Below are 16,106 nucleotides of genomic sequence, written 5' to 3'. Positions count from 1 at the left end.
CAAGAAAATGCACTATAGGCTTGCCCACACACCGGGTTGATGGGGACATTTTCTCAACTTAGGTCTCCTCTTCCAAAATAAAATTAGCTTGTGTCAACCTGATACAAAACCAGCAGGTACACTTAAGTAAAATAATTTTATAAATATGTCCATTGAAGAGAAAAATAAATTTAAATGAAGATTTACTTAAAAATATACAAACCAATTAAACAATATGGGGAAGATGGTTCAGTTGGTAAAGTCTTTGTTGTATATGCATATCCACCTAAGTTTGGAGCCCCAGCACCCACATAAAAAGCAGATGTGGAGTAAATATCTGTAATCCCATCAATAAGGAATTGCAGAGAAGAGGTCCACTTTAGCTTGGTGGCCAGCAATTCTAGCTAAATAGGTGGACTCCAGGTTTAATAAGCAATCTCCTCTTTTTTAAAAAATATTTTATACTTCTTTATTTTATGTGTATGAATGTGTAGCCTGAATGTACGTACGTGTACCACCCATGAATCTGGTATCCATGGAAGTCAGAGTGTGTTAGATACCCTAAAACTTGAGTTAAAAATAAATATTTTTGAGCCACCATGTTGGTGATGATCATTTAACTGTGTTCTTCCTTAAGAACAACAAGTATTTTAAGCTGCTGAGTATACGTCTCTCTAGTCCCCATGAGTGATATCTCTTAAATAAAATTAAGGATGTTTTAAAAAGTCACAAATAAATATTATTTTATTAGCTTAATTAAAAATACATATGTGTATAGATATGTATAAATATGCAAATAAATATGCATATACATTTCACTCAAATGTATATGAGTGAAAAATATATCTCACACACATTTGGAGAGAGCTAAAGAAAATGAGACTGAGAAGTGGGAGGAGGGAGAAAGTTTAAATGGAGTCAATATAACAGAATCCTTAATACCAGGTAAGGGAAAACCCTTGTCAAGTAGTTGGTCAGTGGATGACCAAGAAACTCCCCAAATAACTTAAGTGATTGTCATTGCCTTTGTTTCCCTACCAGAAATTGAAGATAATACTATTGCTTAAGACACCACACACTTCAGAAAAAGAACCTGTCAGAATAAAGCTGAAAATCTCCTCCCTGAGAACTAGTTGTCTAAGTCGTGAAAGGTACTATGAAAGATGATAAGGGAGAAAAGCAATCAATAGTTCTGCTAAGCACAATGACTGGCCCAGTATGATATCTCCAATGATTCAAAAGTGGCACTTTTTTCACAAGGGTAACCAATGGCTGTCTAATTAGACTTAAGTTATATTCAATGAGAGGAAAATCCTGCATGGTATTGTAAATCTAGCCAAGTACTTATGGCCAGAGAGGTAATAGAACCTAGAGGTGAACCTACAAGTGCTATCTTTCTAAACCAATATGTTTAACTATAATTTAAATACTTAGCCTTATACTCATCAATGAATGTAACCCTCACTCCTCATCAAAGGTTTTTTTGTTGTTGTTGTTTTTTGTTTTTCACCAGGTATAGGCAACTACAATAAGACACAATTGGCCAAAATACAGTGAATAAGTGAACATTGTGTGGCCACACTCCCAATTGGTACATATACTATGCCATCACAATACCTAAGCCTCAGGGAATATTGTAAATGAGGGGTAGAAAGATTGTATGCATCATAGAAAAAGTATGGCTGTTGAATAGTGTCTTCTAGACATGACAGACATATTGCATCCATTATATCTAAACAATATGGCTCCCTAAACAAGATCTGCATAATGAAAACACTAGCTAACATATTAATGTGGATGAGGGAATAATTATTAATTTAACTTAGTAAATCATTTTTTGCACTTTCTGGGTACAAATAATTATTTTATCTACATTGTTTTGTTTTGCTTTTGATCTATAAATCTTATATTATACTTGTCAAGAAAAAGTTCTCTCCATATTTAAGAAATTTGAAGAAAAGACATACTACAGCTTGTCTTAAAATTAGCCAGTGATATTACTTCCTTATGGACACATTCCAATAAAGGGTTTATCTTTTATATTGATTGTTTTACTTTCAACAGTTTAAAACTAAAACTGGGCATCACAGGAAAACATAAACTAAATATCATAGAAACAATGTCTTTTCTTGTTCACAACATAGTTTGGAGAATTTCAGATAATGACTACATTAGGCACCTTCAAATATAATTTCACAGCACAACAAACCATGAATATAAATGACTTTATGGTGAGTTTAAACCTATCATTCCTTGACAACATACCATACTTCAAATTTGATAATAAGTACAGCAAAGACAACATAATCATAGTTTCAGATGAATTAGATATACCTAGTAATTATATTACTTAATTAAAGCTTATAGCTAGGCATATTCACTCAATGGAATAAGACCAAGTCAACAAAGAACTGAGATGTCTTTTAGATTATTACATAGTAAATCTGTAATTCCAATACACTTTTATAATGTTAGTAAAAGAAAACTGAACTTACTTCTACAGGAGAAAATGTTATGCCACATTCCACAGACGTGCTTTCTTCTATTTCTATTGCATACATATGAGGAACTTCTGGATTTTTGCACTGTCCTATAAAAAAAGAACCATATATAAACCTATCCATATATATAGCAGTATTATTTAATGTGAACCCTGTAGATGTGATTACAATGCCCATAGCAATCAAATACAACTATTGAAATAACTAAGGGTAAAGGTATATTAAATTTTTAATTGAACAATGATTCTTTTTATTTTAAATTTTAATTAAATTTTTATTTTTTTAATATTAATTACAGTTTATTCACTTTGTATCCCAGCTGTAGCCCACTCCCTCATTCCCTCCCAATCCTACCCTCCCTCCCTCATCTCCTCCCTGCCCCTTTCCAAGTCCACTGATAAGGGAGGTCCTCCTCCCCTTCCATCTGGCTCTAGCTTATCAGGTTTTTCAGGACTGGCTGCAATATCCTCCTCTGTGACCTAGCAAGGCTGCTCCTCCTTCAGGCGGGGGTGAGGAGAGGTCAAAGAGCCAGCCATTGAGTTCATGTCAGAAATAGTCCCTGTTCCCCTTACTAGGGTACCTACTTGGATACTATGCTACCATGGGCTACATCTGAGCAGAGGTTCTAGGTTATATCCATACATGGTCCTTGGTTGGAGATACAGTCTCAAAAAAGACCCCTGTGCCCAGGCATATTTGGTCCTTGTGGAGTTCCTGTCTTCTCCAGGTCATACTAACTCCCCTTCTTTCATAAGATTCCCCACACTCTGAAGTAGGTTTGGTTATGAGTCTCAGCATCCGCTTTGATACACTGCTAGGTAGAGTCTTTCAGAGGCCCTCTGTGGTAGGTTCCTGTCCTGTCACTTGTTTTTCCTACTTCCAATGTCCATCCCATTTGTCTTTCTAAGTAAGGATTAATCATCTTACCCTGGGTCTTCTTTCTTTTTTTAATTTTTTTTATTTAAATTTTTATTAATTACACTTTATTTACTTTGTATACCCCCCATACACCTCTCCCTCCTCCCCTCCTAATCCCAACTTCCCTCCCCCTTCTCCACGCATGCACCCTCCCCAAGTCCACTGATAGGGGAGGTCCTCCTTTCCTTCCTTCTGTTCCTAGTCTATCAGATCCCATCAGGAGTGGCTGCATTGTATCTTCTGTGGCCTGGTAAGACTCCTCCCTGCTCAGGGGGAGGTGATCAAAGAGCAGGCCAATCAGTTCATGTCAGAGGCAGTCCCTGTTCCCATTACTATGGTACCCACTTGGACACTGAACTGTCATGGGCTACATATGTGCAGGGGTTCTAGGTTATCTCCAGTCATGGTACTTGGTTGGAGTATGAGTCTCTGGAAAGACTCCTGTGTTCAAATTTTTTGGTTCTGTTGCTCTCCTTGTGGAGCTCCTGTCCTCTCCAGATCTTAGTATTTCCCACTTCTTTCATAAGATTCCATGCACTCTGCCAAACAGTTGGCCATAAGTGTCAGCATCTGCCTTGATAGTCTGCAGGGCAGAGCCTTTCAGAGGCCCTCTGTAGCAGGTTCCTAACTTGTTTCCTACCTCTTTCTTGTTTAGCTTCCTTAGGTGTACAGATTTTAGTACGTTTATCCTATAGTATATGTCTAATATCCACTTATAAGTGAGCATATACCGTGTGCGTGTTTCTGCTTCTGGGATACCTCACTCAGGATGATCTTTTCTAGATCCCACCATTTGTATGAAAATTTTTATTTTTATATTAATTACGGTTTATTTTACTTTGTGTCCCAACTATAACCCCTCCTTCATTCCCTACCAATCCCACCCTCCATCCCTCATCTCCTCCCACACACCTTGAAGTCCTTGATAGAGCAATGAGACAACTAAATGAGATCAAAAGGATACAAATCGGAAAGGAAGAAGTCAAAGTATCACTATTCGCAAATGATATGATAGTACATATGAGTTACCCCCAAAACTCTACCAGAGATCTCCTCCAGATAAAAAACACCTATATCAAAGTGGTTGTATACAAAATTAACTCAAAAGAATCAGTAGCCCTCCTTTATACAAAAGAAAAAAAAAGTGCCAAGAAAGAAATTAGGGAAACAACATCCTTCACAATATCCACAAATACCAAAAAGTACCTTGGTGTGACTAATCGAGCAAGTGAAATACCTGAAGAAAGAAATTGAAGAAAATATCAGAAGATGGAAAGATCTCCCATGCTCATAGATCAGTATGATTAACAGTGAAAATGGCCATCCTGCCAAAAGCAATCTACAGAGTCAATGCAATTCCCATCAAATTACCAACACAATTCTTTAAAGAACCTGAAAGAACAATTTTCAATTGCTAAAACTATCCTGTACTGCAACTGATCATCTGGAGGTATCTCTCTCCCTGATCTCACGCTGTACTACAGAGCAGTAGTAATAAAAACTGAATACCAAGTTTTAATACCAAATCTCTTATGCAAATATGCAACATAGAATAAGAAAATAAATCAGAAAAAAAATCCATTTAAATTAAGGTCAAGCAACTGACTTAGTCATAGGTCTCAAATGATCTATATAATGGAAGATGAACAGGAAGACCCAGGAATTATTTAATTGCACAAAAATTCATTAAATCACAAAGAATATTCCAATTACTTCAATTGTAGATCATTTATTTTCAGGAAACACATAACATCACATATCAGAAATATATATATGTACATGTGTACATGTGAAGCATTAGTATTCAGTATGGCCAGCTTACAATAAAATAGGTCTCAAGGAATATTTGTCATTCAGAAACAATACCATAAGAAGGTAAAGTTTCTCAAAAAATTCTTGTCAAAATGAAATTATTTCAAGAATAAAGGTACTAGGTAAAAATACAATAGTCACATAGAAATCAGTTGCAGTGGAACCATTCTTCTTAGTCTAAACAATTTGTAAAAATCTAACTTCCTCATTACAGTTACATGACTCATTCCAATGATAATAATTTTCATTGTTCCTCTCTGGAAATCAAATTCAGTAACTTCCATTCCATCCATCTTCTCACTCAAATTCATTTATCTTTGGTACAATAGGCAAACCATGAAACAAATAATGACTATATATTAATACTAGAGCTTTTGTGGTCTGGAAACACATATCGATATGAAACAGCAAAGAATATCTAACTAGGATAGACACTTTTCTATTAAATAGATAGTTGAGCTAAACCAATATTTAGAAGCAAATATGGTGTTTATATAATGATACATCTTATGAAATAAATAATCCCTGGTGTATTTTTCAATCCATGATCCTGCCTTTATACTAATATTGTACAAAATACTAGAATAGACAACTTCACTGAAACCAAACATATATATAAATGTATATATGTATGTATGTATGTATTGGACATTATAGAATATACAGTACACATAAAGAAACTAATCAAGAGGAAGGACTCTTGTTAAAATGCTCAATTCCTATCCAGAAAGGCAAACAGGATGGACATCAGAAGAAGGAGAAAAGAGTGAACAAGTCAGGAGCCTGACACAAAGGGCCTCTAAAAGGCTCTGCCCTGCAGACTAATTAATGCAGATACTGAGACTTAAGGGCAACCCTTGGGCAGAGTGCAGGGAATCTTAGGAAAGAAGTGGGAAATAGTAAGATCTGGAGAGGACAGGAACTCCACAAGGAGAGCAACAGAACTAAAAAAATCTGAGCACAGGGGTCTTTCCTGAGACTGATACTCCAACCAAGAACTATGCATGAAGATAACCTAAGACCCCTGCACAGATGTAGCCCATGGCAGTACAGTATCCAAGTGGGTTCCATTGCAATAGAAACAGGGACTGTCTCTGACATGAACTGATTGGCCTGCTCTTTAATTACGTCCCCCTGAGGGGGAAGCAGCATTAACAGGCCACAGAAGAAGACAATGCAGCCACTCCTGATGAGACCTAATTGACTAGGATCAGAAGGAAGGAAAAGAAGACCTCCCATATCAGTGGACTTGGGGAGGGGCGTGCATGCAGAGGATGGAGGAAGGGAGGGACTGGGATGGGAGGAGAGAGGGAACCACAAGGGGGATACAAACTGAATAAAGTGTAATTAATAAAGAAAAGGAAAAAAGAAAAAAATATATACAGTTTATTCAGCTTAAAACAAACTACTACCTGGAATAATCTGGCTACTGGTATATTAAAGTAAAAGAGCAAATTGATTTCCATTCAATTAAGAGGCGTTCAAAGGAGACTACCAATAATCCATAGGACACAGAAAGATGGAACCAGTTCAAAAAGGCAATAGGTTATCAAGAAGTATAGAGAAAACAGATGTATCATTCTAGGAGAATGGAAATCCAGTACTGATGAGATGTATGATATAGTATGGCTCCATAAGACAATCTATAGTGCAGGCAATGAATAATTACTAGAATTACAATAAGTAGATTGTCATGGATGCATAAATGTATCTCAACATTACTTTTCCTATAAGTCACTATCAAATATTATTCAAAGGATCACGTTGGAAATCAACATACCAAAGACATTTATCTGATAAAATATTTATAATAAGGTAAGTTTTCAGAATACTTTAAGAAACCATTTTCTTACTAGCTAGTATGCTCTTATGGTTTGTTTACTTTATGCAGCCTGTGTGTAGAAACACTGCTATTGCTAAAAGGAAAACAAGGGAGCTTTTAGGTAGAGAAATGTGACCAGATATTTGAATGTAATATTCTGTGGACTAAGGGGAAAAGTTTGGAAACAGAAATGCATTTGAAAAGGTAGTTGAGGGTCCAAGTAGGAGTCGACAAGCGAGCATAATATCCGAGGGGCACAGGATCTAAAATTCTGAAATTGTTGAATGGAGAGGCGGCTGAAGCCAGAACATAGACATTGAGTTTTCCTGGGCTAGAGGGGACAACCCATGAGCTGGGAGAGTTTGTATCTAGGTCACCTGTGGAAGTCTCCAGGGTCTGAGACTGGCAAACATTCTAATCCCATACAGTTTCCCTTGCCCAGAACACAAGCTTCCCTGCTCTGCTGAGGCTGCAGAGGTTGCACCAAGCATGATCCTCCCTGCTCTGTGACTGAGATGGCAGAGCAGACTGAAGTATGGGCCCCAGAGCTTAGCAGCTGCCCCAGAAAGGAGCCTCTGTACTCCCTGATTAAGACAGCAGAGGCAGCTCCCCAAAGTAAGGGTCTCCCTGCTCTGAAGCCAAACAGTGTACTCCACTGAGCTAAAGGATAGCCTACACTTAGATTTGCTCCTAGAAAGAAATATCTGAGAGTAGAGAACCAGGGGAACCTCTGTGCTTTACTCAGACCTGCTGGCAAGTGATTATACCTTCAAGTGAATACAAGCAGAGTCCCAGAACCAGGGACCCTCCATGCTAGCACCCAAGTATCTGATCCCTCTCACCCATACCCACACTGTAAGCCACATAGTGATTCTTGGGACAGCATTCTCAACATTGAAGAGCCTATTTTGTGAACTCCTAGTGGAGTACAGGCAAACAATTCCTGGAGCCAAGATGGTGTGATGCAGACAGTTCTGAAAACCTGGAGGACAGTACAACAGGCCTGTGGGCCACTGAGGCATTCAGGACAAATGCAAACTTCCAAGCATCTACATGCTCTAGTACCCTGTCCTTCAAGGCACACTCCTGTGCTTGTGCTTGTGCACATGATCCTGCAAACTTCCTCCCTTAGCTACAGCTGAAAGACCAACATCCACTCTTGAAACATTTGACCTTTCTCATCTTCCTGAAGAATACTCCAGACACTAGAGACATATGGACCCAGTTTGAAGAACAGACTCCAGAAACAAACAACGAAGGTTACAGATAAGCTGATGGTTAGGGGTTGGCATAATAACATATCCAACAAAAATTTAGGACATCATGGCTTCACCAGAAACACATAAAAAATCAATAGATATTTTAATTCATAAGAAACAGGAAAATTATATCAAATTTATGCTTATCCAGTTATTAGAAGCACATAAGAGGAAACTAACAAAGCTCTCAAAGAAATACAGGCAAATATAGCCAAACAAATACGGGCACATATAGAGGCACAAGTAGAGCCATATAGAGAGGAAAAAATAGTGACCATCAAGGAAAGACAAGAATCCACATCCAGTAAAATGAAGGAAATAGTGTAAGACATGAAAACAGAATTAGAATCAATAAAGACAACACAAATAGAGAAAACCCTGGAGCTGGAGAAGTTAGAAAAAAGACCAGGAACCACAAAGGTAAGAATCACCAACAGAATACAAGAGATGGAAGACAGAATCTCAGGCTCTGAAGATACAATTGCAGAATTTGATAAACCTCTCAAAGGAAAAACAAAATCAGAAAAATTCCAAACACAAAGCATCAAAGAAATTAAATATGTCATGAAAAGATAAAATCTAGACTAATAGGAATAGACCACAAAGAAGATTCTAAGCTCCAAGGTAAGGAAAATATTTTCAGGAAAATCATAGAAGAAATTTTTCCCAACTAAAAAAAAAAGATGTCCATAAACATACAAGAGGCTGAAAGAACACCAAATAGAATAGAACAGAAAAGAAACACCTCATGTCACATAATAGTCAAAACACTAAATCTACAAAACAAAGAAAAAAATATGAACAAACGCAAGGGAAGATATCCACAATTATCTAGGCTCGGGGGGGGGAGGCCAATGCTCCAACTAAGAACCAGGTATGGAGAGTACCTAGAACCCTTGTTCAAAGCAAGCCCACTGGATGCTCAGTTTTCAAGTGGATTCCATAGTACGAAGTACAGGGGCAGTCTCTGACATGAAGTCAATGGCCAGCTCTTTGATCACCTCCCCTTGGTGGGTTTACCTTGTCAGCCACAGAGGAAGTTGATGCAGCCAGCCTTGATAATACCTGAGAAGCTATGGTCAGATAGAAGGGGAGGAGGTCCTCCCCAATCAAACTACTAAGGAAAGGTCATATAAGGGAAGAAAAGAGAGGGTGGGGTGAGAGTGGGTGGAGACAAGAGAGGGGGTGGCAGGGGGGATACAAAGTAAATAAATTGTATTAAATAAATATATAAATAATATTTTTTTAAATTAAAAACAGCAAGTGAAAAAGACAAAGTAACATATAAAGGTAGACCTATTAGAATCACAACTGACTTCTCAACAGAAAATATGAAATCCCAAAAGGCTTGGGCAGATATCATGAAGACCTTAAGGGACCACAGATGCAAACAGAGACTATTATACCCAGCAAAGCTTTCAATCAACATAGATGAAGAAAGCAAAAATAAATTTCAACAGTATATACACAGCAACCCAGCCCTACAGAAGATACTAGAAGGAAAAATCCAATCCAATGAAAGCAACTACACCCAAGAAAACACAGGATACAGATAACTTTCACAACAAAAATTAAAAGAAAACAAGCATAGAAACACAATAATACCACCTACTCCACAATAAAAGGAACTAACATTCATTGGTCACTAGTATCTATCAACATCAGTGGACTCAACTCTTCAATAAAAAGACACAGACTAACAGAATGATTGCAGATCCAAAATTCCACTGCATCCAAAAAAAAAAAAAAAAAAAAAAAAAAAAAAAAAAAAAAAAAAAAAAAACAAAAAGCAAAAAAAAAAAAAAAAAAAAAAAAAAAAAAAAAAAAAAAAAAAAAAAAGCACAGGGCCAGATGGTTTCAGCGCAGAATTCTACCAGACATTCGAAGAAGAGCTAACAGCAATTCTCTTCAAACTGTTCCACAAAATAGAAACAGAAAGAACATTACCAAACTCAGTCTATGAGGCCATGAACACCTTGATAACTAAACCAGAAAAAGACCCAACAAAAAAGGAAAACTAGACCTATCTTTCTTATGGATGTTGATTAAAAAATACTCAATAAAATACTTGCAAACTGAATCCAAGAATATACAGATAAGAGATCTTTGAGAAAGAAGCCAAAGCTACACAATGGAAAAAAGATAGCATCTTCAACTAATGGATCTGGTCTAATTGTATGTCTACATGTAGAAAATGGAAATAGATCCATATTTATCACCCAGGAAAAAACTGAAGTCCCAGTGGATCAAAGACCTCAACATAAAACCAGACACACTAATCTGTTAGAAGAAAAAGTGGGAAAGAGCCTTGAACTCATTGGCACAGGAGAGAACTTCCTTAACAGAACACCAACAGCACAGCCTGTAAGATCATCAATCAATTAATGGGACCTCATGAAACAGAAAATTTCTGTAAAGTAAAGGACACTGTCATCAGAAAAAAAATAGACCCTACAAACTGGGAAACAATCTTCACTATCCCTATATCTGACAGAGGGCTTATATCCAGAATATATAAAGAACTCAAAAAGTTAAAAGGCAACAAATCAAGTAATTCAAATAAAAATGGGGTACAGAGCTAAACAGAGAATTCTTTGTAGAGGAATTTTGAATGGAAAAGAAACACTTAAAGAAATGCTCAAAATCCTTAGTCATCTGGGAAATGCAAATTAAAACTACCCTTGTATTTCTCCTTACACCCATCAGAATGGCTAAGATCAAAAACTCAAGTGAGAACACATGCTAGAGAGGATGTGGATAAAGGGGAACCCTCTCCCATTTCTGGTGGCAATCTAAAATTGTACAACCACTTGGGAAAGTAATCTGTTGCTTTTCTCAGATAATTAAGAGTAGTGCTACCTCAAGATCCAGCTATACTACTCCTAGGTACATATCCAAAATATGCTCAAGTATGCAACAAGAATATTTGTTCAACCAAATTTGAAACAGCTTTATTCTTAAAAGCCAGAATCTGGAAACAACCCAGTTGTCTCTCAACTGAGGAAGGGATACAGAAATTATAGTATACATTTACACAATGTAACACTACTCAATGATTAAAAACAAGGAAATAATGGAAATTGTAAACAAATGGTGGAAACTAAAAAAGATCAGACTAAGTGAGGTATCTCGGAAGCAGAAAGATACACATAGTATTATATACTCACTTATAGTAGATAGTAGATGTAAAATATAGGATAAATATACTAAAATCATACGCCTAAAGAAGCTAAGTAAGAATGAGGACCCTGGATAATATGCTCAGTCCTCATTCATAAAAGCAAATGGGATGGACATCAGAAAAAAAGAGAATACAGGGAACAGGACAGGAGTCTACCACAGAGGGCCTCTGAAAGATTCTACCCAGCAGGATATTAGAGCAGATGTTTGCTGGGAGCCAAAGCTATTTAGTGGAAACAAAGCTATTTACTGAAGCAAAATCCAAATAGTGAGCAAAGGCCATTTAGTGGAGACAAAGCCAATTACTGAAAAAGTTATCAACAGCTGCAATAGAACTCTAGGTCATGGGTGATAGATTTGTGTGAGGACATCCACTTGTTAGTCTTGGAGCTGCCTTGAGATATCTTAAGTAAACATCCTTACAGAATCTTACAGGTACAATATTCAAGCCATGAAAGCACTCTTGCTATCTTCTGCAGCAGTAAATTAGCCTCCCCCCCCATTTCCTGCCTTCTCCCTATATAAGTTGTGTAAAAAATTTAAATAGACAAGGCCTTGATCGGAAAAACTGACTTGGTCTCTATTCTTCATGTCTTTGTCCCATCCCATTCTTTTTGCCCCTCCTTAGGAACCCGTTGAACTACCACTGGATGGGACAGATGTTGACACTCATAGGCAAACTTTGGGCAGAGTGCAGGGAATCTTATTAAAGGAGGCAAAGATGAAAGACCTGGAGGGGGCAGGAGCTCCAGAAGAAGAGCAACACAACTAAAAAATCTGGGCCCAGGGCTCTTTTCTGAGATTGACACTCCAAACAAGGACCATGCATGGATATAACCAAGAACCCCTGCACAGATGTAGCCCATGGCAGCTCAGTCTCCAAGTTGGTACCCTAGTAAGTGGAACAGAGATTGTCTTTGACATGAACTCAGTGGCTGGCTCTTTGATCACCTTCCCCTGAGAGTGGAGCAGCCTTAACAGGCCACAGAGGACGACAATGCAACCAGGCCTGATGAGACCTGATAGGCTAGGGTCAGATGGAAGGGGAGGAGGACCTCCCTTATCAGTGGACTTGGAGAGGGGAATGGAAGGAGAATAAGGAGGGAGGGTGGGATTGGGAGAAGACGAGGGAGGGGGCTCTAGCTGGTATACAGAGTAAATAAATTGTAATTAATAAAAAATAAATATATTTTTAAAAAGAAAAGGTAATTGAATGTCCTTGAAAAGAGAACCTCAACTATTGGAAGAAAAGCACTTTGCCAGGCAGCTTCTTAAAAATATCCCTGAAGAGTTGCTGATTATGGGTATGCAGGATAAAGTGTCAAATGGCTCAAAATTTCCTGTGATATATTTATACTTTAGTAAATTAGCAAAGATTTCATGTATATTTCCATCAATCTGCTATAAACTTCTCACAGATAACTAAATCCAATATTCAAACATGTCTGCTTAATCATGTTTTGACTCCAGCATTAAATAAATATGAACTGAACCCTCAGCTACCTGAATCCTGTGGTCAAAACCCAGAAATTAGTAGAAATTCCTTCCACCTCCCTCATTCACAAATCTATTTCACCATCAGATAATTCCTCATTTTTTTATATTTGTACTCTCTTCTTTCTCAGTGTCAGTTCCCCTGCCTGAGTCCAGACTTACCATCAATTCTTACTCTTGTGGTCACTGTGTCTATCTCCCTATCTTCACCACAGTATGTTCTAAATTAACCTCCAGAAGGAAGTAACAAGCCTAATTAAGCTGTTTCCTACATATAAATCCTTTAATTATCCTGATTAACCCCTAAGATAAAAGTCTAGAAAGACATTTAATCCCAGGATTTGAGAGGCAGAGACAGATGATCTCTGTGAGTTTGAAGCCATCCTGGTCTATACAGGAAGTTCTGTGATAGACAGTAGACAGGCTACATAGTGAGACCCTTTCTCAAAAAAAAAAAAAAAAAAGGCACAAATCACACTAAATAAACCCTTACTAGGACTTTACTCCCATTCCTTCACATATACCTATTTATAGTCTTCCAATTCTATAAGTTAGGTAATAGGCATCAATGTCTACACTTTCTGATAACTGACTCTAGACTAGGTTTCCCCCACACAATAAACATTCTTTTAACACCATGCCAGGAGCTGTCTTGCGGGATCAGTCCTGTTATATAGTAATAAGCTTATTTTTAATTTACCTCAACAACTGGTATAAGTAGTCACCATTTGTCACCTAGATCTAATATTCACTCTCTTGGCTTTACTCTGTCTTGACTCCCCTAAAATGAGTAAGTCGAGCTCACTTGCAGTTTCCTATGATTAAGTTCTACCCTAGGAAGTACCAACAAACTAGTCCAAAGTAGGAGGTGATAGAAAGTCAAATATTTACCCTACTGCTCTCTCACTGTCTCAGCTGGAGTTCTAGTAATGGCTCCACTGTTCTCTCACTCTATTACTTATTAGTAATTATTAGTTGCCTCATTGTCCATGATTTTATATCCTGCTCGATCAACACTTTACTCTTTACTCTTGCTCCTTCAGAATTAGAGATACTAGCAGGTACCACCTACTTTCTGTTTCTTTTAATACTGCCCTACACTCTATACATAATTCATTTTCTAAAGTATATTTAGTTAAACACTATGAAATATTCATCTGTTTGTCACTGACATTCTAAGAGACAACCTTAATGTTCACTTCCCTCAGTCCCCATTCCAAAAGGCAAAGAGGATGGACATCAGAGGAGAGAGAAAACCGGGAATAGGACAGGAGCCTACCACAGAGGCCTCTGAAAAGCAATCCTGAAGGGTATCAAAGCAGTTTCTGAGACTCATAGCCAAACTTTGGGCAGAGTGCAGGGAATCTTATGAAAGAAGTGGGAGATAGTAAGACCCGGAGAGGACAGGAGCTCCAAAAGGACAGCAACAGATCAAAAAAGTCTGGGCACAGAGGTCTTTTCTAAAACTGATACTCCAGGCAAGGACCACTCATGGAGATGGCCTGGAACCCCTGGCACAGAAGTAGCCCATGGCAGTTCAGTGTCCAAGTTGGTGTCATAGTAATGGGGACAGGGACTGTCTCTGACATGAACTGATTTGGCCTGCTCTTTGATCATCTCCCCCTGAGGTGGGAGCAGCTTTACCAGGCCACAGAAAAACACAATGCAGCTATTCCTGATGAGACCTGATAGATTAGGATCAGAGGGAAGGGAAGGAGGACCTCCCTTATCAGTGAACTGGAAAGTGACACAGGTGGGAAAAAGGAGGGTCAGATTAGGAGGGGAGGAGGGAAGGAGGTACAGGAGGGATACAAAGTGAATAAACTATATTTGATAGAAATAAAAATAACTAAATAAAAATTGTTTTGATTTGACAAAAAAGAACATAGAAAATGTTTTAATTACCTTATAGACTAGACTTAGTTTAGTGTTTAGGCTATAACTGTGATTTATCAAATATTTGCTGATGAAGAAATAACTAAGTCACTTAGAAGAACACTTTTTCTGTAACTGTTCAAATAAGAGATATTCTATACTTTGTGAGACATGATTTCTGACCAAATTCTTCAACTCTGCCACTATACCATGGAAGCAGCAATATGTAAATGAATATATATTCTAATAAAATGTTTTTATAAGGTAAAGTTCAAATCAGATTTGGCCCAAGAGGCTTAGTTTGCCAACTCCTGAAATAAAAAAGATACAATGCACTCATGAAAGTATATATTTCATTTAAGCCAAAATAAACATGACTTCTGACACGAGTAAACACAGAGAAAATACTTTTTCAAACAATTTTGAAAATATAAAATTTGCTTTATAATACTATTAGAGCATGAAATATACCTGCATGTCCCTTAAAATCCATTGCAAAAAGTGGAAAATCTTTTAGATTGAACTCCACTTTGGCACGTGTCACACCTTTGTTTTTTATTACAAATGTAATAGTTTCTGTACTGCCAATATAGGTACCACTGAAATTAAAAATATTCTAAAAATAAAAAAAGAAATAATTAGAAAAACAGAGTAATGCTTTACAAATATGTACAATCAATTTTGTATTTTTGTATTTGTCTAGGAGATTAACTGTCGAAGAAATCTCTACAAAACTTTATCTTCCTCTTCTACCTGATCCTATAAATAAGATACCAAAACACATTAATCCTGCTCCTCTTCTTCAACCACTTTATTAGATTATATCTGTATGAAAATAATAACTAGTCAATGGTTATTTAGTTTTTAGACTTTCAGGTTCTCAAATCCTTCTCTTCACTAACTAAGTCACAAATTTCTCTCATATTTGATCTTCACACACTAACAAAGGACAAGGTTTAAGCTCATCAGCGTTACTCATAAAGTTGTCCACGTCTTTTAGTGTCTCAAATTCTAGCCTCATCTAAGCTCCTTTCTCATCCTAACACTTAATAATTCAGTAAGCTCTATAACTTTTTGCATTTCAAACTAATACCAGATATTTCACCCTGTGTTTTTTAATCAGTGTCTCCATTGTCAAGAAGACACTTCTCTAAATTTAATTGCCAGATAATGTGATATATCCATAAATAGTTCAGATAAATTATACCATGGTAAGAATAACTTATTCCTTATATTAATTTGCCTCATGACATCACAATATCTGTT

At 37.2% G+C, this 16,106-nt stretch overlaps 1 protein-coding gene across 1 annotated transcript in view; it reads right to left on the bottom strand.

Annotated features, from left to right (window-relative positions):
• The window catches only part of LOC129670983 (cilia and flagella-associated protein 47-like), a 446,637-nt gene that overhangs the window by 319,956 nt on the left and 110,575 nt on the right, over nt 1-16,106 (bottom strand). The window contains 2 exon segments of the mRNA XM_055599611.1: nt 2,475-2,569; nt 15,312-15,456. Coding sequence (XP_055455586.1) covers nt 2,475-2,569; nt 15,312-15,456 — 240 coding nt within the window.

This window comes from Psammomys obesus, unplaced genomic scaffold (assembly GCF_907164565.1).
Source record: "Psammomys obesus unplaced genomic scaffold, mPsaObe1.curated_primary_1811, whole genome shotgun sequence".
NCBI classification, from domain to species: domain Eukaryota; kingdom Metazoa; phylum Chordata; class Mammalia; order Rodentia; family Muridae; genus Psammomys; species Psammomys obesus.
This window is presented reverse-complemented; position numbering and strand designations above follow the sequence as displayed.